Source organism: Ipomoea nil, unplaced genomic scaffold (assembly GCF_001879475.1).
Source record: "Ipomoea nil cultivar Tokyo-kokei standard unplaced genomic scaffold, Asagao_1.1 scaffold2704, whole genome shotgun sequence".
Lineage (NCBI taxonomy): Eukaryota > Viridiplantae > Streptophyta > Magnoliopsida > Solanales > Convolvulaceae > Ipomoea > Ipomoea nil.
In genome coordinates, this window is record NW_017619132.1 from 3,335,595 (window position 1) to 3,357,118 (window position 21,524).

Genomic DNA, 21,524 nt, shown 5'->3' on the forward strand with positions numbered 1-21,524 from the left:
ATCACTTCAATATAATGCACAATGGGGGGAATTGAATCGAAGCTGGTCAAATCATAACTTTTCTATTCCCACTGGCCAATAGGCACCACCCCTTGTCATCTAGGAAAACTATTTTCACGTTGAAATTAAACCCCATGTTTTATTTTACTTTATTTACTTTAGAATATATAATGATCTCTTTTTTTAATTAATTATTAATTTAGTAATACAAAATTAGGGATATATGCCTAATAAGATCTAGGTGCTTCTCGTTCTCCAAGATCAGGAGATGGGTCATATAGGCAGAGTACTAATCACTTCTTTTATGTTGTCGATCACGGATCCATGCATAGTATGAGTATCCAACACGTGTTGTGATCAACCTAAGTCATCAGTAGTGCACCACCACATCAAACCTAGGTGCTTCTCGCTCTCCAAGATCAGGAGATTGGTCATGGAGGTAGAGTACTAATCACTTCTTTTATGTTGTTGATCACGGATCCATGCATAGTATGAGTATTCAACACGTGTTGATCAACCTAAGTCACCAGTAGTGCATCACCACATCAGACCTAGGTGCATGCTTCTCGCTCTCCAAGATCAGGAGATTGGTCATGGAGGCGGAGTACTAATCACTTATTTTATGTTGTCGATCACGGATCCATGCATATATAGTATGAGTATCCAAAACGTGTTGTGATAAACCTAAGGAGCAAATTACACTTTTGGTCCTGTGACTATTAGGGGTGTGTTAATTTGGGTACGTGACTTTTAAAACTAACAATTTAGTCCTTTAACTATCATTTTTTTAGCAGATTTGGTCCTCCTGGCCAAATTGCCGGTGGAATTTGGCCGGAAAGACATTCGAATTTTTAAATCAAATATTAGTGGGGGTAATTCGGTCTTTTTAATTGTAAAAAAAATAGCGTTTGATTTAAAAATTCGAACGTCTTTCCGGCCAAATTCCACCGGCAATTTGGCCTGGAGGACCAAATCTGCTAAAAAATGATAGTTAAAGGATTAAATTGTTAGTTTTAAAAGTCACGTACTCAAATTAACACACCCCCAATAGTCACAGGACCAAAAGTGTAATTTGCTCTAAACCTAAGTCACTCGCACCACCACACCAGACCTGTAGATGAGATTCTGACATGTGGTCCCTACCTCAACACTATAAATAAAACCTCTGTCAATATGCATAGCCCAATCGGTCTACCAACCCAAAATAAGTTTATATGTTTTGTTTTGCTAACAAAAACAGGGTACACTATTCAAATAACTTTGTTGTGGGCACTAGTATACAAGCATTTGGATCTGTAGGCTAATTGAGACACATCTTGCAATTTATCTCCTCCTCAATCTCCAAGCATCAAGAGATGTTTGGAGTTAAACTTACAAACAAAAACTCATGCCTAATTACACACAATCAATGCTTTTTGTAACCAGTACAACCACACATGCTATGCCAGATTATACCAAGTATTATGAGAAAAGTGTTAATTAACAACACCTAATACAGCGCAAACACCATATACATAATTGTATGCGGTCCAAAATGACACCAATATTAATTATCACAGTAGAAATTTGTTAAATAATTATGATTTAGGGGTGATGATTAAAGAATTTAATTATGTTGTTAAGTAAGTGTGGTTCTAGAAGAGGGGAGATTGACGTTACTTTTCATCATGCTAAAGGAAGAATGATAGTAGGAATATCTTGAGGTTTAAACCACCATTGAAATGGCTCACAAAATGTGATGTGGTTATAGTGATTCGTACCTTCAAAATCAAGATAAGGAAAATCCGCCAATTTGGCAAAGGGATCACCGCCAATGATTTGATGTATATATATATGTTTCTCAATTCCAACAGTCATGTCCGAGATGATGACTGCTTAACTAGTACGGAGTTATAACTAAGTCATTAATTACCTTTTGCTTTCAACATTAAAGAGTTAATTCCAGAAATAGTTCTTCGACTATTGACTTTTATCAATTTTTGTCCTCGACTTTTAATTGACCAAAGTTGGTCCCTTAACGATTGATTTTGTTCTAATTTTGATCTTTCTGTTAACTCTTTGTTAGATAGGTGTTAAAATTGAGGGCAAAAATGTAAAATTAAATATTTTAACATTTTATTATGTCCTTCGTTTCTCCTGCACCCTATTTTGAACAAAACTTTTTGCTATTTCTTCCTGGAATTAACTCCCCTTCGTTCCAATCACTATTTGCCATTGCTTCAAATTCTGGCAAAAAGTTTCATTCAAAATATGATGGAGGAGAAAGGAAGGGAAGAAGAAAAAGGTTAAAATTTTTGGTTTTACATTTTTGCCCTCAATTTTAACACCTATCTATCAGAGATTTAACAGGAGGACTAAAATTGAAACAAAATCAATAGTTAAGGGGCCAACTTTGGTGAAATTAAAAGTCGATAATAAAAATTGGTAAATGTCAATAATCGAAAGACCATTTCTGGAATTAACTCCAACATTAAACTATTCCAGTTAGATATGACCATAGTTTGGTTTCGGTTCAGTTTCAGTTCTGAATCACTTGTTCGATAAACAGGACTGAAATGACAGTTCAATTTTGTTTTATGTTTTTGGCAAATTCTATTTTCTATTCCACTAACTTAGTCCAGACCCACTTTTCTATTATTTTATTTTTTTACCTCTTCAAATACGTGCACACAAAAACTTTAAAACACCACTTCGCATACGCGATTTCAAGAATATCAACTTAATCACACAAGTATAATATCAGCTTAATCACACAAGTATTAATAGCTTAACTAAAACATAAAACTGCTATTTCCATCAATCCCTTCTCGAGAACAAAAACAAAGTAAGAAACATACTCAATTGTAATGGAGTAAACGTTGAACCAACATAAAGTACGTAGCTAGAAATGATAACCATTGACTATGAGATGCAATTAATAATGATAAGTAGGATTAATGGTGGATTAGGAATGGTGGAATTGCACTCAAAAGCTAAGGAGAAAGAAGAAGTAGCATGCAATGCAATGCAACAAATTCTACCAAAAAGCTCAACCTCCCATCCACCCTTTTATGCACCTAATTAAATAATTGGTGGGGTTAAGTTTAGTTCTAAACTATAAATCCCAAACCTTATTCTACACCAAAAGCTAGTACTACAAGCCTAGCTTTGGTTTGATTCCTTTGACATTTCACACTTATTTCAAGAAAAACTTTTTTTAGTACTAAAAATGTGAACACTATTTCAGCAAAGAGACAGGACATTGCACCCACTTCTAATCATAGATGGGCACTAAAATTTATAGTTCACACACCAAGTTACGGAGGGTAGAAATATTACATAAATTATTTTAAGTGAAATTGACTATACTTATCAACCTTACTAACTTCCAAAATTTTGGAAATGTAATTTTTTTTTTTTTTTCAAATTTTGAGTGGTTTTTTTTTTTTGTGTGCACAATAGAATTGAATTATATATGAAAAAGAAATTAGTTAATGAATTTTCAAAAGTTACAACTAAACACGTACATCAACTTGTTAATATGATGTAATTAAACTGATCAGTTGGTTACTTTTAGGTAATTGGTAAAAAGTGATTATGCGACAATATTTATTTAAATAAATTAATTTTAAATTTGAAAAGAAAATAGAAGGTTAGATTCTTTGCCCGTATTTGGACGAAGAAGTGCCATGGAGGGTGACGGAGAAGTCAGACCATTATATTTTTAAAATTATTATTTTATTTATTTATTTTTATTAAGAATTGACATGTAATTGTGTTTTTATCAATTTTACCTTAGGTTTATTGATTAATTGACTCAATTATAACAGTTTGATAAGTTATCATGTAATTTTTAAAAATCTTTTACAATATATTACTTGAATATGAGATAAAAAGTGAACTACATGTAATATTATTATGTAAAACTTTACATACGGTACATTATTTATTATGATACACTTTTTTATTTTTTTAAATAACACTTGAAAAATTCACGATCACTATTTAAAAATGTTCAATAAATAAACTTAGGTGCATACGTACACCATTTTTCATGCCATGCTTGATGCGTGGCTTAGAAGGTAGCTAATGATTAGGAAGCTTTTGTCCAACCTTGAGTCACGTGTATCATTTCTTTTATATTTTTAAAATTTTAAAATTATAAAGGAAAAAATTGATAAGTTAATAAATGGCAGAAAAAAGTGGTGTCACAGCTAGACCATCCACCGTGTGACAGGTGGGTTTCATTATTTTTCCAAAATGAATACTCCTATGCCTACTTTGCTGTACTTGCAGGTTTGGTGATCTTAACTCTCGTGCCCAGTTGCATCACTCTGACGTCGTCTCTTCACCATCCCATCTCTCCTCATTATTATAACTATCAATTACATCTCTCCATACCCGAGTTGCAAAAATCTCGCATAGACGATAGGCGTTGGTCGACCGCGGATCGCTTAGCGTATCACCATAATCGGTGATCTAAATTGTTGGCCGGCTAAGCAGTTGTCTAAGTCGCTGACCGTCTAGACCTCCTTGGCGTCGACTAAGCGTCTTAGGTACCAACTAGACCTCCTAGGCATCGACTAGGTTGCCTAGTTGGTCGATTAGTTATTGTTCTATTCTTTTTTAAATGAGTTATTTCACTCAAATTGATATTGTCACTACTGGAAATTATGAAATTTCCGACCACCTAAAAGTGATATTAAATAAGTCGAAAGTCTTGTTCCGATCATTTTTGATATCAGAAAAAACTTTTATTGCTATTTCCGATAACTTTTTGATATCAACTTGATTTAAAATCTTTTTCAGGTGGTCGAAAATTCCATAATTTGCAGTAGTGTGTTTTGAGCTTAATAACCCTAAATTGTTCAAATATTTTTAAGTTAATATTTAATATTTTAGTATTATCTATTAAAGTATTAAATAGTTTATAATTATTAATTCTTTAAAAATTAAAAAATAAATAAATAAAATAAAATAAAAACATAAAAAATACACGGACACCTAGACGCTAGGCGCTTCCCGAACGCCCGAGGAACACCTAGCAATTTTTTCAACCACACTCCATACCAATCCACACTTCAATTAAACCATAGATTGTCCACATAGACTTAGATCACTGATTTAGTAGACAATATTTAAGAGAAGAGACTAAAGTTCAAACAATTAATCTCACAGTAAATATTACAAGTTACCATTACACGCTAACCATTCTATTGGTCAATAATTCACTTCTATTTCGTGAATAAATAACACATGAAAAGAATATATACACGCTAACCAACTTCTCAACATATCATTAATTAATTAGGGAGCCATCTGATGAGTCATTAATGCAAGGCCATACTTAATTATTTAATTAATTTAGAACCAATTAACATGAGGTTAAGGACACAATTAAGCTGGAAGGACATACAAGGTACGTACAACGTAGTTGTGTGTAGTAGTGTAGGTGGATGTAGCTGTGGAGTAATGTGGACCACAAGATCTAATCCATGATCCCCTTGTGTACACGTTTCTTCCCCTTTTATGCATTTTCTTTTACTAATTAGGTAATCTCAATTTTGCTGGACTATTTCTAAGTGCACAGGATTCTGTCGTCACTGTTAGAAGGTGGAATTTTCTACTACATGAAAGTGATCTTAAATCAAGTCGAAAGTTTTGTTCCGACCTTTTTTGGTATTCGAAAAAACCTTTGTTGCTATTTCTAACCACTTTTTTATTTCGACTTGATTTAAGATCACTTTCAGGTGGTCGGAAATTCCATAATTTCCAGCAGTGCGTCCAGGGTAAATTTCGAGTCGTGGAATCAACTCACTGGATTCATGTTTCCAGTGAAATTTGAATACTCATACTGTGATATACAGTCGTGACATCAAGTCAAGTTACGGACCACTACATTACCCTTTTATGCATTAATTTTGTGTTGTCAGATCAGAGCGTTGATTATATTCAAGAGTTTTCTGGGTTTTCCATGCTTGATAATGACCACAAAAGTTGGTTTGCCTGCTCGCCATGTGTTTGCTTTCACGTTCCACCAGACTGTATAGAAATCTTGTAAGAAAACATCGCGTGACACTTCACACATAAATTCTCCCATCCTACATAGTTTTTCAACCTTAGCTTTTCAAATTGCAATAAGTTATACACGTTTACATGTGAGACTAATAAATTTTCGGTTCAAGAATATTCACTTAAGGATTTTCTTTGTATTAATATTGTTTTAGAGGTTTTAAATTTTACAGATGTTCTCTTAGCAATAAGTTTGCTGGAGTATATGATAACGTAACGGTATGAAAGCAGATGTGGCAAGTTCAATTGGGTGCCATCAAATAATTTTTTAGAGGGGTCACGCTAATTGTGTGAGACTGTCTCACGAATTCTTATTCGTGAGATGTGTCGGGTTGGGTCAATATGCAAATATAATACTTATATTAGTAAATGTAATATAATACTAAATCAAGAATAAAATGTTTTTTTTTGTGTGCGAATAATATTACATTTGTTAGTATAAGTATTACATTTCATCTTGATCCCTACCCATTTCACTGACCAAGATTCGTGAAACGGTCTCACACAAATTATTATTTTTTGGGAGTTATTTGGGAGGTCAATGTTGAGGTGGATGAAAGAGATGAGAAAAGAAGTTGAGGAGCTCTTGCACGTATAAGTTTTTATGAAGTCCACTAGAAAAACAAAAAACAATAACAAGTAATTTTTGGTGTGCGTTGTGCGCACCAGATGCGGCCAGCTAGCCCGACGGGGCCGTTGTTGGGTGATTAACCCGACATTTTTTCATGACAGAATTGTTTTTTTCTTTTTTTTTTCCTGCTCGTTTTCTCTTTCTCTCTCCCAAGTGGCTCGACAAAAATCAAGAAAAATGTTATCTATTGAGATTGCTCAGAGATCATCCACTCAATTCGAACATTTAGTCTCCTAATATTATTGCGGTATGACAATTTTTTTTATATCGTAAAATACAAATGTATTTAGGTTTTCAATTATGATTTTTTTTTTCAAAAAAAAAAAAGTATAGCGGCTCAACCAATTATGTATAACAAAAAAATAAAGATCAAAATGTTCTTTTATTTAACGACATTTTAACGATTTTTTGAATGGAGGACAAAAAATTATCATGCCACAATAATAACATGATCAAAGATAGATGTCTTGAAAAAAAATGATTAAAACTGAAATGTCACCTATTAATCTAAAATCAAAATAGAATTAACCTTTAATATGTGTACAATGGCTATGTACTAAATTGAAACTAATTGACTTATACATACACAATTACGATTATTCATTATAAAATTTCAATATACAATGGGAAAAAAAATGATATTTTACTTGAAATTGTTATCCATAAGTCAAGCTAATAAATTAAGGGATTCTCAGTTATCACTTTACCAAATTGTCATTAACTATATAGTTAAACTTAAAGCATATTATATTTATTTAATAAGAAATTCTATGTCTCGTGTAATTTCATCGCTTGACCCGACTTTAAATAATTAATTTGTAAAAAAAATAGCTAATAAATATAAAACAATTATGACACATATTATTGATCACATTATGAATACAAATATTTAGCCAACAAGTTTAATTCGAATGATATTTTCCATCTTTCAATTATGTGTGGAGTTAGGTAGAATGTTGGATCACTTGGATGGGTAATGGATTAGCGGTTGTTTTCCATTTTGACTTGCCTAAAAAAAACTGATTAAGAAATTTGATTTTGAGGTCTACGTGTGAGATGGCATTTCTATTATAAAATATGTACACTTGTCACACTTGATAATATGCAAGATGGATACCGCACATGTTTGACAGAAGTAATTGCATAAATAGTGTTGAGATTTGTCGGCACACCTTCTAGAAAACTGGCTCGAGGCCCGCACGGGCTTAGCTCTCTGATTCAGTATATAATATTTGAGAAAAGGGATTAAAGTTCGAACCTCAGCAACAGTAATGTGAAAATTATGCCTAAAGTGGACAGATTCCCCATTCTTTGTGTGCACCGACATTTGACCCTGTGTGCAAAGTCATTGAGTTACCATGGTTTACAGCATCTAAAATGTTCCATCAGGGCGAGGTGTAGGGCCCTTGGGATTGGGATTCAACTTTTCGAGAGAAGAAGAAGAAAGTTGTCTCGATAATCAAAATTTGATTAAATTAGTGTTATCTTGAAAGATGCAGATATTGGTACGGTATAAAAATAATAATAATTAGATTTTTTACTCAGTTTGAGAGCTAAGAAAATGTATAATACAAAGTAATTTACTTTAAAAATAATAATAAATTCCTAGGTAACTTTTTTAGTATGAATAGTTCCTTTTAATTTATCTTAAAAAGAAAATAAAAATCTATTGACTATGATGGTCAACCTTGAAATGGTGTGGCATCCTCCAAATGGTTAAGTAGCCACATAGAAATCTCAGCTTTTATATTATTATTTTTTTTTCAATCACATAAAAAGTGAACAACATTTTAGACTTTCTAAAATTTTTGGTACTACCATTGGTGGTAGCAGGAAAGGCGGTTAAAAATTTTCTGTATCGGCTATGATAATAATTTGAATTTTATTGCACAAAGAAAAACTCGAAATGTTCTCAATAAAGAAATTTAATTGTGTGCGAGGTGGTTGGGAAAAGGCAATATTCATCCATATGCCTAATTTTTTTTTTTTAAAGAATAAATAATCTATCAAAATACTTTGAAAGGTGATTAAAAAATAAATTTCATTAATTTGTCACTCCTGAATATTTCAAACATTAATTTAATTATAACTTATAATCATTATATTTTATGTTTTAACCTCACTTAACCTCTTGATTTGCTAACATCTTTACATTTTTGCTTACACCATTTTTGTGTGACAATAGATAACTTCTTAATACTCCTAATTAACATTCTTAATTGCAAAGCACCTTGTGCACAGATAGCACCCGATTGGACTCCCATATGGGAGGTCGTGAATTCGAGCCTTAGGTTGAGAAAGTATTTATGAACAGATACTACATTGTAACAGAGTAAGTAGCATTCAAAAAAATAAATAAATAAAATCCTTAATTGGCCGGTTAAGTTAATATGTGAATTGAAGCGTGGCTTCCAAGCTGATGGCATCATATATTATGTGTCTTTTGTCACACTCAACTCACGTGTATCATCTTTTCCTCAATTATTTTATGTGTTTATTATTTCTTATATCTATGAACCAATCGCAATGTGACATCTAATTAAATATTGTCATCCTCATAATAAACCCTTAACCTTCCCTCCACTCTTTTCCTTATCCCTATCTTGTACGCATTACAATAACATTTTTTTTAATAACCCAAATTTTTCGACTTAAATATACAAACTTCGATAAAAATACGATTAACTGATTTTTTAAATAAAATACTTCGATTTGATTATTGGTTAGAAGTTTTGTAAAATTTTGGTTCGAAACTATCGGTTAACTGGATTAACCGAATTAACCAAACAGTTAACCGAAATTTTTAATAAATAAATAAATATATAAATATATAAATATATAATGTAAAATCCCTAAAACTAAAATAAAATCCCTAAGTGCTATGGATATTTAGATTTTGGATTTTGTATTGAAGTTATGGATTTATTATTATAGGTATTGAAGTAATTATATTTATTATTATAGATATTATTTTAAGGATTTAAAAATATTGCTAAAAAAAATTGGTTTGATTAATTTGGTAATATATACAAAGTTCGGTGCGGTTAACAGTTAAAACATTAAATTTTTTTGTTAAAACGGTTTGGTTAACATAATGTACACCCCTACTTATTATGGACCACATGAACACGCCCCTTAAGCCAATAAGCAAGTAAGTGGAGTCAATCTTGATTTGAGACTCAACAGTCAACACTAAACTGTACGCTTTTGTCCACAAGAAATCCAACCCATACGTACTTGAGAAGTAAATTTTAAGTGAAACTTTTCATTTTTCTTCAATTCCACCTAATAAAATCACACCCAAAATCAAACATAATCGCTTCACATATATTAAAAAAAAAAAAACAATTAAATCGCTTATCATAAATTTCTTCACACACCAAAACTTGCTAATTCTATTCTTACAAGCTAAAATTTAAAAGTGGAATTTTGCGCCATCTCATCCACTAACTCATTGGTAAAACTTAGTTAGTGTAATTGAAACACTTAATGATATATTATTTGTTATCAAAATATTAATATATATTATAGTTAGGTAAGTCATTTTCTTATATGGGGGATGGAATAAAGTGAAAAGAAAATAATAATAAAAAGAGGAAGATATAAAATAACTGTAACTGATTAACTACTCTTTCTTTTTGGTGTCTCAAAGTTTGACCATTGCCAACAAATTTTTGGCGTAAGGTTGATGAATCAGTACAACTGGTACAACAACTGACACTATCACCTAGTAATAAGCAACTTTGTTCTCTGCTAAAATCTCCGATGTTTTCCTCTGCTCTTCTTCTGACAGTGATCCAAGAACTTTCACTCCAATCCGACATGGTTTCTGGATTCGAACATAGTTGTCTTACCCTTTGCATCGGAGAATTTAATGAATTTTTTATGGATAATTTACCGTCCAGAAACCAATTGAGCTGTCTGTGCGGGCAATTTAATGAATTGCTTGTCTGGGCCGCCATTGATGAGCTCCAGATGCCTTGATCAAGAACGCTTGTGGGGGAAATTGTTTCCAGTTCTTGATTTTGTTTGCCGGAGGTATCGAATTGTTGGAGAAATGGGTGTTTGAGGAGTTGGTTTGCCGTCCATCGTTCTCTGGGGTCTCGTCGGAGGCAGTTTTTAAGGAAGTCTTTGGCTTGGTCGGAGAGGAAGTTTGGAATCGGCGGTGACTCGCCGGAAAATGCTATTGTGTAGAGAAGTGATGCCGGGTTGGTGAGATTAGGCCACGGCGAGCCGCCACCGGTGGCCATTTCTATGACTGTGCATCCTAATGCCCAAATGTCCGCCGGGAACCCCTGTTCTTTCCCCTGCGCCACCTCCGGCGCCATGAACAACGGCGTGCCGCCAATTGCGGCGGCGCCGGCGTCGGAAACCCACTTTGAGCATCCAAAATCCGCAATTTTGGCGCCGCTCTTGCCTAGCAAAATATTCCGGCCCTTAATATCACAATGCACCACTCCAATACAATGCAAGTATACCAGCCCCTGTACAATCTCCCTCGTGTACCGACCAACCGCCGCTTCGTCGAACCCGCCGCCGCGCTTAACCGCATCCGCCACCGCGCCGCCCGGCATAAACTCCATCACGACGTTGAACATCGCCTTATTCTCCTCCCACGTGACATCGCACCCTTTGTACTCCACAATCTGCGGGCAGTTTAAAGTGGAGAAGATACGCTGCTCTCTCTGCAACAACTCCGACTTCGAAAGCTCCACCGATTTAACCGCGAAAACCTCGCCGGACTGCCGGCAAGTGGCCACCGACACGGCGGCGGAGGAGCCGTGGCCGATGGTCTGGCCCCTGATCCAGCTCATCTTGGACGTGGAGAAAACTTTTTTTGGTGTTTGGTTCACTTTGGCGGAATCCTTTATATAGGGATAGGGAAATTTACAACGTGGCAAAAGTTTTTTGGGTTTTTAACTAAAAACATTGAAATATAGGGAATTAGGTAATGTTGTTACAAGGTAATTAATATATGGTAAGATACTATGGATACATATTTCAAATTAGAAATTTTGATATTGTCCAAAATATTTTGCCTCACTTTACATATTTAAATTTTTTGTTTACATTTCCTTTTCTAAAATAAATTTTTTTAACAATTACATAGGTGGTGTGAATAGTAATACGGATGTAAATATAACTATTTACACCAACTTGGTCAAATGTAATTTATGAGATTACATTAATAATTTTTTAATTAAAAATTTAAAAATTAAAACATAAAAAAAAATCCTCGCCTTCTCTGGTGATAAGGCAGCCCAGTGGGTCTCCTTCTCATCGAAGAAGGCGACTCACGGGAGAAGGCGAGGGGTTGGTGTTTATTTATTTATTTATTTATTTCAATGTTTTAATTTTTTAAATTTTAAATAAAAACATAATGTTTGACTAATTTTAGTGAAGGTGATCTTATACCTGGGTTACCCTTCTATCTGGGTTACCCACTGGATGGGCTGCATTCTCACTGTAGAAGGCGAGGGATTTTAGTTTTTTTTTTTTAATTATTATTTTGATTATTAAATAAAAATAAATAATAAATATTAATGTTTGACTAATTTAATGAAGGTGGTACAAATAGCACTTTTCTATTTGCACCACCTATAAAGCTATTACACCTATTAAATGGGTGGTGTAAATAGTAAATAGGATGGTGCAAATAGAATTTTCCTTCCATATAAAGTGTATTGATTTTTAATTTGTTTGTAATTAATGATATGTACTCCTTATTTATTTAGGCTCGTGTCTAAAATTGACTTTAAGTTTTGTCATTAATGTATTGGAAGTTAGTAATGTATTTATTAGCTTGAGATAGTATACTTGAATCTAATTGGCATACATCATTTGTCATCAAACCATCATCTAAAGTAATTAATATTTGTTTGTTAGTATTTTTTTTTTTAATTTTTTTTTGGGTGCAGTGCTAGCCTGCAATGCAATGCCTGCTTGTTTATTGAACAAAATTTATGTACCCTATCTTATCTCATTGCGAGGCAGTTTAGAAGTGACTTAGAGTTATGATCCACATTGACACACTTATTTAGAGTTATGTACATCAATAATGTCATTTCTTTTCTTGATTTCATTCTTTACTCTCTCTCGCAATCAAGTATGTGTTTTAATTTGTTGCATATTTGTAACATTTTTTTTGAATGCTACTGACTATATTATATATTGTATTATCTGTTCAAACATACTTTCTTAACCTAATGAAGCACAAAGAGTTAACAACGCCTCCATTGAGGCTCGATCTCATGACCTCTCATATGAGAGAGGTCACTACATGTTATCTGAATAAAGTTTGTTTTTTCAATGTTGCAAATGAATAAAGTTTATTTAATAAACAAGTATGACATCATTTATGATGAATTATAGAATAGTTCAATAATCCAAAGAGACGAAGAGTAAGTCTAGTACTCTGGTATAATTAATGCTATTAATTTATATAATGAATATCTTCTTTATGACTAAGACAAAGTAGAATTGAAACTACTCTATTAAGTTGGAGTTAAATTTTAAGTTTTCAACCATATTTATCAACAAATGGCCAATAACAAATATTCATTTTATTAAAAATTAAAGAACCTTCTTTGTCTTTTTTTTTTTTTTTTTTTTGCCAATGACCTTGTGGTCTAGTGATACGAAGTGACTTTCCCGCATAGAAAGACATGGATTTGAGGGCTAACGGAGTCAGTAGTACTAAAAAAACAATTTTTTTTTTTGCACAACATAATATAAGTGTATATGTTGTACTGTAAAACGAAAAATTTTATATTTGATCACATTATTGTACTTCTTATGTATTTTTGTAATAAGTAAAGTGAGATGTATGGTTATCTTCATCAAACAAACATATTTGTTTTATTTTGAGGAAGTAGCTAGCTACGTACGTACGTGCCATGTAACATTATAGAATTACCTATAATTTAAAAAAAAAATAAATTATTTACCTCTTTTTTCCTTTATGTTTGATGAATATGCTTACAATCTCTCAACTTCATGAATAAAATAAATAAAATATTTATAAAAGATAGGAGTTAAACAATACAGGAACAATTCGTGCCAAATTTAGATTAGTTTCGCATGGCAGTAATGAGAGTCCTCATATGTTATAGTTTTTTTTTTTTTTTTTTTTTGAAAGTTCATATGTTATAACATGCAACAATTAATCAATTACATACAATATCTATAACTCAAATATAAATTTTAAAATAAATGAAGGTAAAATAGAACATATCTTGTAAAACTTGAACTCCTTAAAATAAATTACCAATAATCACGTATATGAATGATAGTTTTAAAATTTCAAAAAAGCAACACAATTGTGACACAGTATTTGATGACTCTAATTTTAATTTATACTATATTTCACTCATTCTTAGCCTTTTGTACGCACATTTTAAGGTCTTTATTTGACCTTTTGAACTAAAAGATGTGTTTTATGCTCAGTTATGCTCAAATACACTTATGAGAGAGAAAAATTTAAAAAAGGGCCAAAAGTTTATCAAAATGTAGCAAAAATGCAATGAAAAGAGCACACGAAAGCAAACACGGGAAAAGACGCACAAAAGGAGCGCGCGAAGACGAAATTCGTGGCGTGGAGGTAAGCAAACCCACGCATAGGCGGTGGCACACCTGTGCGCCACTAGTGCATTATGCACCAGCTGAGGTCGCCTCCTGCACGGGTAGTGGCACGCACATGCAAGGCAAGTGCACTGAAACCCTGAATTTGTCCTATAAATAGATCTTTTTCCTATTTTGGCTAGAGAGAGCAGCGAATGAATAGTAGCGGTAGGGCGTGATTTTTAGATTATGTTCTTTCCAGTTCTAGAATATGTGCCAAGAGGTTGAGAAAAAAAAAAAAGTACTTTGAAAAATCCCTGTTCCCACACTATTGGTTGTGATGTCTAAAGTATTATATATATTTTCCCACTTTTTTTTTTTAATGTGTAAATATATTAGTAGAAGTAAATCAAGTAATGATACTTTTTTTTTTTTGAAAAATCAAGTAATGATACTAATTACACCCAAATTTAAAAAAGAGTTTGAGTCTCTATTTTAATTGGTCAAAATTAGGTTAGGGAAACAAAAATTTAATGCAATTTGTGTGTGAAACAGGTTTCCAACATGAAAGAACCCAAAATTTTAAAGCAATTTGTGGGATGACTTTGAAGATTGAGAGAGGTTACCAGGGGAGATGGGGTGGGTTGAACCAACAATTGAGTTGTTTCATACATGTTGGATACTTGGATATATATATCTAATAAGATTCTTGGTTTTGGTGCATCTTATCGGAATTATCTAACCTTTGACTTCCTTATTCACTGTTGTTGTTCTTCCATTAGACGACCGTTGACTAAATTAAATTAAGAAAACAAAAATGTCGTCTTACCCAACTTTAATCTCCCCATGCACTCCCTAATCACAGACCACTTGGCTCTATTGTATTGGACTTGGAATGCTAATTAATCTCAATTTGGTTCCAAATAAAGGTATATAAAATTACCGCACCCCATCATCATGCTTGGGTTAAATAATATACTCGAAATCCTCACTTTTGACTTAATGAACATTCATATATAAATTAGGATCAGTCACAAAAAGTAGTAGTTAGATTCAACTAATCTTGATCAACATGTTATAACAACACTTATTTTCACTTAATTAAGACTTTGCCAGTAAAAACTTTTTTCATGAGTTGGAAAGACTTCAATTGCGTTTTCTTTAATTTCTTTAATTTACGAGAAAATTAACAATTGTTACCCAAAAGTGTACTTCGATAAAGCTCGTTTTATAATCCTAACTGAAAAAGAATCACAAGAAGATTATCCAGTCTAAGTTTCCCCTAGTTAATTGCTAACCTGTTTAAACTAAAGGCCAATAGACAACTCACGGGACTTATTCATCATTAATCAAAGGTCAAGGATTTGATAATTGACTTTGGGTATAAAGCAGCTTTAAATCTCCAGCTGTCCAACTCAATAGAGGTGCCTACAATTCAGCGAGAATTGTGTCCGACGGTGAAAATCCTGGGCTACACAAAAAAAAAAAAAAAAAAGACAACTCACACAAATTGTTAAATTTAGAACTTTATAATTACCAAGCAAATTACCTGATTAACTTGGCCGGGTTACCCAGCCACCATCATGCTTTTCTTGTTTTGGCAGCAAGGGATTAGCAGGTTGCAAAAAGAAGGCATAAAAGCTATCTAATCTCCAAAATTTCTGCTATTAGGTGAGATTTAGTCATTATTTTGTATGTCAGGTCACTAACAACCTTTGAAGACCTAAAGTAGTCCTGAATTTGTAGGTATGGTTTAATGGCGTAAACTTTTTTACTTTTATTACAATGATGTAAAAGGAGGAGGGAATGATTGCCAACAAATCAAATAAATACATACAAATGGAAGAAGGTGCAACTAATTTTACCATAAGTGTGTCGTCTTTTACTGTTGAAACACCAACATTTAACGCCAAACAGTGTAGGTAGAGTTTAGTTGTAAAGCACAAGATAGATAAACTATATATGTTAATTCAACACTAACTTCCTATGTTGGCATTCTTGCCGTCTTGGTAGGTGTTACACTTGTGTGGGGGTCGTACAATAACCATTAGAGTTGACATATGAAAATGTTTAATTAAGTACAAACACACATACACACAAAGTATGCACACTCGTGTACGACAGACTTGATCGAGAGAGTATTGACAAAAATCGAATTACTGACCTTTTGGCACAAGAATTATGTTCCACTCACTTAGCCACCCTTTTCAAGAAGCCCTTAACAATATTTAAGACAATGGATGATTGTCTTTTATTTCAAAATTTAAAAAATTAAGAAAAGCAAAATTTGTACACCTAGTAACAACCTCAGCATTATATTAATGAGAAAAAATGGTACCTTTGTGGCTCCCCTTGAGGGAAGGTCACAGGATCGAACCTCGGTAGTGGGGTATTGACTCTCTTTGGGCTGCACTAGTTAGAGAAAGTATAGAATATATACGTAATAGAGTCAATAGTATTTTTTTTTTTTTTTAAAAAGTATAAAAAGACCATGTATGTGTAAGTTCACAAATAAAAAAGAGGAAATTTCAATTTTGGTCATACGACTATAGGGGTCTTGTTAATTTTAGTCTCTAACTTTCAAAAGTGTTAATTTAGTACCTTAACTATGCAATTTTTGTCAATTTTGGTCACTCCGTCCAAATTGCCGACCAAATTTCGGCGAAAAATTTCAATAATTAAAATAATAATGGTATTTTGGTCGTTTCACGTCTCTTTTCTTCTTCTCCAGCGAGTCCATCCCTTTCTCTCCCGTTTCCAACGTTCTTTCTCCTTGTAAACCCTATCTTTAATATCATCAAGCCCCCTTTCCCCATCATCTTAGTTCATTTCATTCGTCGGAAACGGGAGAGGAAGGGATGGACTCGCCTGGGAAGAAGAAAAGACACGTAAAAATGATCAAAATACGCTCATTATTTTAACAATTAAAATTTTCCGGCGAAACTTGGCCGGAGTGACCAAAATTGACAAAAATTACATAGTTAAGGTACTAAATTGACACTTTTAAAAGTCAGGAACTGAAATTAACAAGACCCCTATAGTCATAGCACCCAAATTGAAATTTCCTCTATAAAAAAATCTATGTGAACAGGTCACATTTGGACTCGATTGAACTTTTTTACTACTTTAAGATAGAGTTTTTGTTTAGTTAAAGGAGTTTAACTACACTAGCTATTCACTTAACCTATTAATTGGTTAAAAACTGAGGTCCGTACGAGTTTAACTCAGTAATTTAGTAGACAGTATTTGGGAGTAGAAAAAGGATTAAAAAACAGAGAATTTTACAGAAGTAATTAATTAGTTGGATTAGTTGGGCGGAAGTATAGTTCTAACTACTAACTACTAGTGGATAAGATTTGAAGTAGTGATATGATGTATATTATATTATATATTAGTGGCATTTATTGCTATATGTATATGAGTGTAATTCTTTCACACCACAATTGTAAGATTCCAGAAGAAATATTGCGTGGCTTCTAAGGTTGCAAACAATGAAATGTTATTTCATTCCAACAGTAATAATGCAATGTACTGTAAATTATACAAATAAAAAATTACTGTAACTACTGGTTTTACATTATCCAAGTCCATATATGTAGAGTAAAAATTAAAATAAATTCAAGAAATCAAAGTAACATGTAAAAAAAAAAAAAGTACCAAATTAATAAAATTCTTTGGCATCCTTTGAAGTCAAACCTGAACGAGCAATATTAGTCTCAATGTGTGATCTTAATTGACTGATCAAGAAAATATGTAATCTGACAAAAAGTCATAAGACAAATTTGAGAAATGATCATAATCTGAAGACCATTTTGAAAATTTCCTCATTAATATTTATCACAACTTATATGACTATATATATATATATAACAAATGCAAAGTGCAACGACATTATAGTAACAAAAAATGTTTAAATGTAACTTTTAGACAATAAATAGTTGTGAGCTTTTTTTTTTTTTTTTTTTTTGTAAATCATAGAAATGATTGAGATGCATATTATTAATGATTTTGTTGGATTGCACGTATACGTACACTTTTAATTGGCCTCACGAATGTTCGGTGGTTCCATCCAATACTCTGGTCTGGACCATTTGTTATCAAGTCATCATCTCATTGTAGCTGTCCAAATTTTTATTCTTTTAATAATAATAATAATAATAATAATAATAATAATAATAATAATAATAATAATAATAATAATAATAATAATAATAATAATAATAATATTGAAAAGGATTGATGTGTTTTGATTTTCAGTGTATCTTGGCTTTGAAAGAACGTGTGAAGGAGCTTTTGCAATGTATAGCTTTCATGAAAGTGCAGCCGACATGTAGTTCATACGCTTGCTTTCACGTTCCGCTTCAAAAAATTTTGAGTTTCCCAACTTACAAATAATCATACACTACATTATTTGAGAGAAAGCTAAGAGTGGACAATTGTCATGCAAATAACATATTTTGTATGATATATAGTTCTAAATTACGAGACTAAAACCACTCCCTATAATCCACTTGATAATAGCATGTTCGGTAGTGAATGTTAGATCAATTCGAACCAGGGTTCACAATGCACTATAGACCCTGGTGCAAGTGTATGTCTGTGTTTTATGTTGTGAGTTTTTGTATCTTGTGTAATGAAATTTTTTATTTTAATAGTATGAATTCTGTACCTGAAACAAATAAGTAATTGTATCTTTATATTATGAATTTTTGTGTCTTATGAATGTGCAGTATATAAATTATGAATCTACATTATAAATTTTATGAATCTACAGTACAGAAATTATAAATCTACAGTATAAAAATTATGAATGTATAGCGTGTCCACCATGTACATGATGGACACGGTCACAGGGGTCCACAGCATAAAGCTCCTATAAAGAGCAATCAAATTATCCCACTTAACAGGCCAGCTAATATTACTCCACTTTAATTAGGGACATTATTTGGAAACCATTTATTATGTGGGCAATTGCCTTATTTTATGAAAGGAACAATTTATAGCCCATATTTTGAACTTTGGCCCAGTATATATTCAATTAGCCCATCAGGTTAGGTAGTGGAGGTCCACCATCTTAGGTATTGCATTAGATTAGATATATATTTAATGAATATGGTAATAGGTGCAACTAAAGAAGATGAAATCAACTAACTTCGCACCTTCCAAATTTATAAATTTTGATTAGTAATTCGTTAAGATATCTCTAATAAAAAATGTATAATACTTGAAAAAGCCCGTGTATTTTGAAATCAATTTAACACTAAGGATTCTACTTGATTTTATATTACGAGACAATTTCGCTGTTTAATTAAATCAAATTAATCAACGTATAAATAACGAAATTGAAAGCGTAAATAAAGTAAAGACACAGTAGAATTGTTACGCAGTTCGGAGCTCCTTCTCCTACGTCTGCGGGGCAACCCACGTCTGCCAAATCCACTAGATGTTCACCACAGAGTATTACAAGAGGTAACTACAAACGGCTCACAGCCTTTACCACTACAACTCTTCTAAAACACCTACTCAGGACTGAACCGTGCATGCCATAACCATCTTTGGTGTAGCACTTCAACTGTCACAGGTACTGATTTGAAGTACAGATTTAAATCACAAATAATATAATCAATATTAAAGTAGTAATATAGGAAGCTTGCGTATGGATTCAGAATTTCAGAATTGGCAACTTCCTCTTTCGATTTTCCTTCCTTATATACTGTACGCCACTCCCATTTCACCAAGCCTTGATTGTAGCTTCATATGTGGCTTGAATTCTTCTCAACCACTCATTCATTAAATGAGATCTTCAGACTTGCTTCTTTGTCCAATTCATTAACAATAAATCTCCATCACACATTTTAGCTTGGTCCAATAATACTAATTACAAATCAATTTTAATTAACATTACATATTAATAAAATAAACTAATAAATTAGCCAATCTAATGTGTACTATTTTGTACACTTACAATACTTTTCTATAATTTTATTAAAAACTATTTTGTATATTGTTCACACGAGACCATCTCAGTATCAAGATTTGACAAAGCCCATTTCTGCTCATTAGATGCCAATATTCTTAGTTATTCTATCATTGTCTACCAAACAATGTAATTTGAATTCCACTTTAGTCTTTTTCTCACAGAATTATAATTCATTTCTCTCCTAATTCCCTTGTTGCAACCAAACATTATGTAACTAGTGCACTTAAAGATCCATGACTTTAAAAGTGTATCACACAAAACTATAAAGTGCTTTTGATGATATGTAGTTTTTTTTTTTTTTTTTTGAGGAAAACATAACTTCATTAATTCAAATCAAAGTACAGATCATTGACAATAAAAGATGGAGGGGCCGTAACCCACTCCTGACACACAGACATAGAACAAGCTTCCCTAGCTAGGCTATGGGCAACCCTATTCGCAGTGCGGTAAACATGAGAGATATCTACTTGAGTGAGTGAGAGTAGAATATCTTTAACATCAAGGAGGACAAGATCATAAGAAGAGTCATCAATGGTACGGTTTAGGCTTTGGACAATCTGTAATGCATCAGATTCCACTTGGATGTTCCTAAGTCCATGACTCTTGATCCATGAAAGGGCTTCTCGTAATGCAATGGCTTCTGCCTCTTTAGGTGTGAAAACTCCTTTCCCTGGTATGCTGGCAGCTGCAATAAACTGACCATGCTCGTTTCTAAGAACCCAGCCAAATCCCATGAGATTTCTAGACTGATCTACCGCTGCGTCCGTGTTTAACTTAAGATGGCCTGGTTTCGGCTTCTCCCACTTCTGCTCCTACCTTCTAACACCGGCAGAGTTGGTTTCGGCACCCCCCACAATGTTTCTCCAGTCAGCCAAATAGATTTTTGTGCCTTCAACCAAGCTCCCTGGATTTGGCATCCTTCCATTCCAAACTCTATCATTCCGGGCTAACCAGATTTTCCAACAGACCATCAACAACAAACAGCACTTATCTTTGTCCAAGATCTGCAAGTGGAAATCTACCCATTGCGCGAAAGTGTTGAAGCCGTTCCAAGACAGATGCAGACCACTCAAATTCCACACGTTTCTAGCAAAAGCACACTCCGTGAGCAGGTGAAGAGTGGATTCATCTCTGGATTGACACAGTTGACATTGAACCAGACATTGAACCTGTTTTTTCCTCAAGCAGTCAGCAGTAGGGAGACACCCCGAACAGGCTTGCCATACAAAAGCCTTGATCTTACGAGGTATGTTGAGTTTCCACATCGCTGTCCAAGTCAGACGTTGGGACTCATCAAACTGA

At 33.1% G+C, this 21,524-nt stretch overlaps 1 protein-coding gene across 1 annotated transcript; it reads right to left on the reverse strand.

Annotated features, from left to right (window-relative positions):
* Positions 1-10,230: 10,230 nt before the first annotated feature.
* Positions 10,231-11,525, reverse strand: LOC109155689 (mitogen-activated protein kinase kinase kinase A-like). The gene has a single exon (XM_019303309.1). The coding sequence runs from the start codon at positions 11,494-11,496 to the stop codon at positions 10,231-10,233; it is 1,266 nt and encodes a 421-aa protein (XP_019158854.1). The 5' UTR covers positions 11,497-11,525.
* Positions 11,526-21,524: the final 9,999 nt, after the last annotated feature.

Bases quoted from the DNA above. Each gene is read 5' to 3' on its own strand.
- LOC109155689 (XM_019303309.1), bottom strand. From the start codon at position 11,496: ATGAGCTGGATCAGGGGCCAGACCATCGGCCACGGCTCCTCCGCCGCC.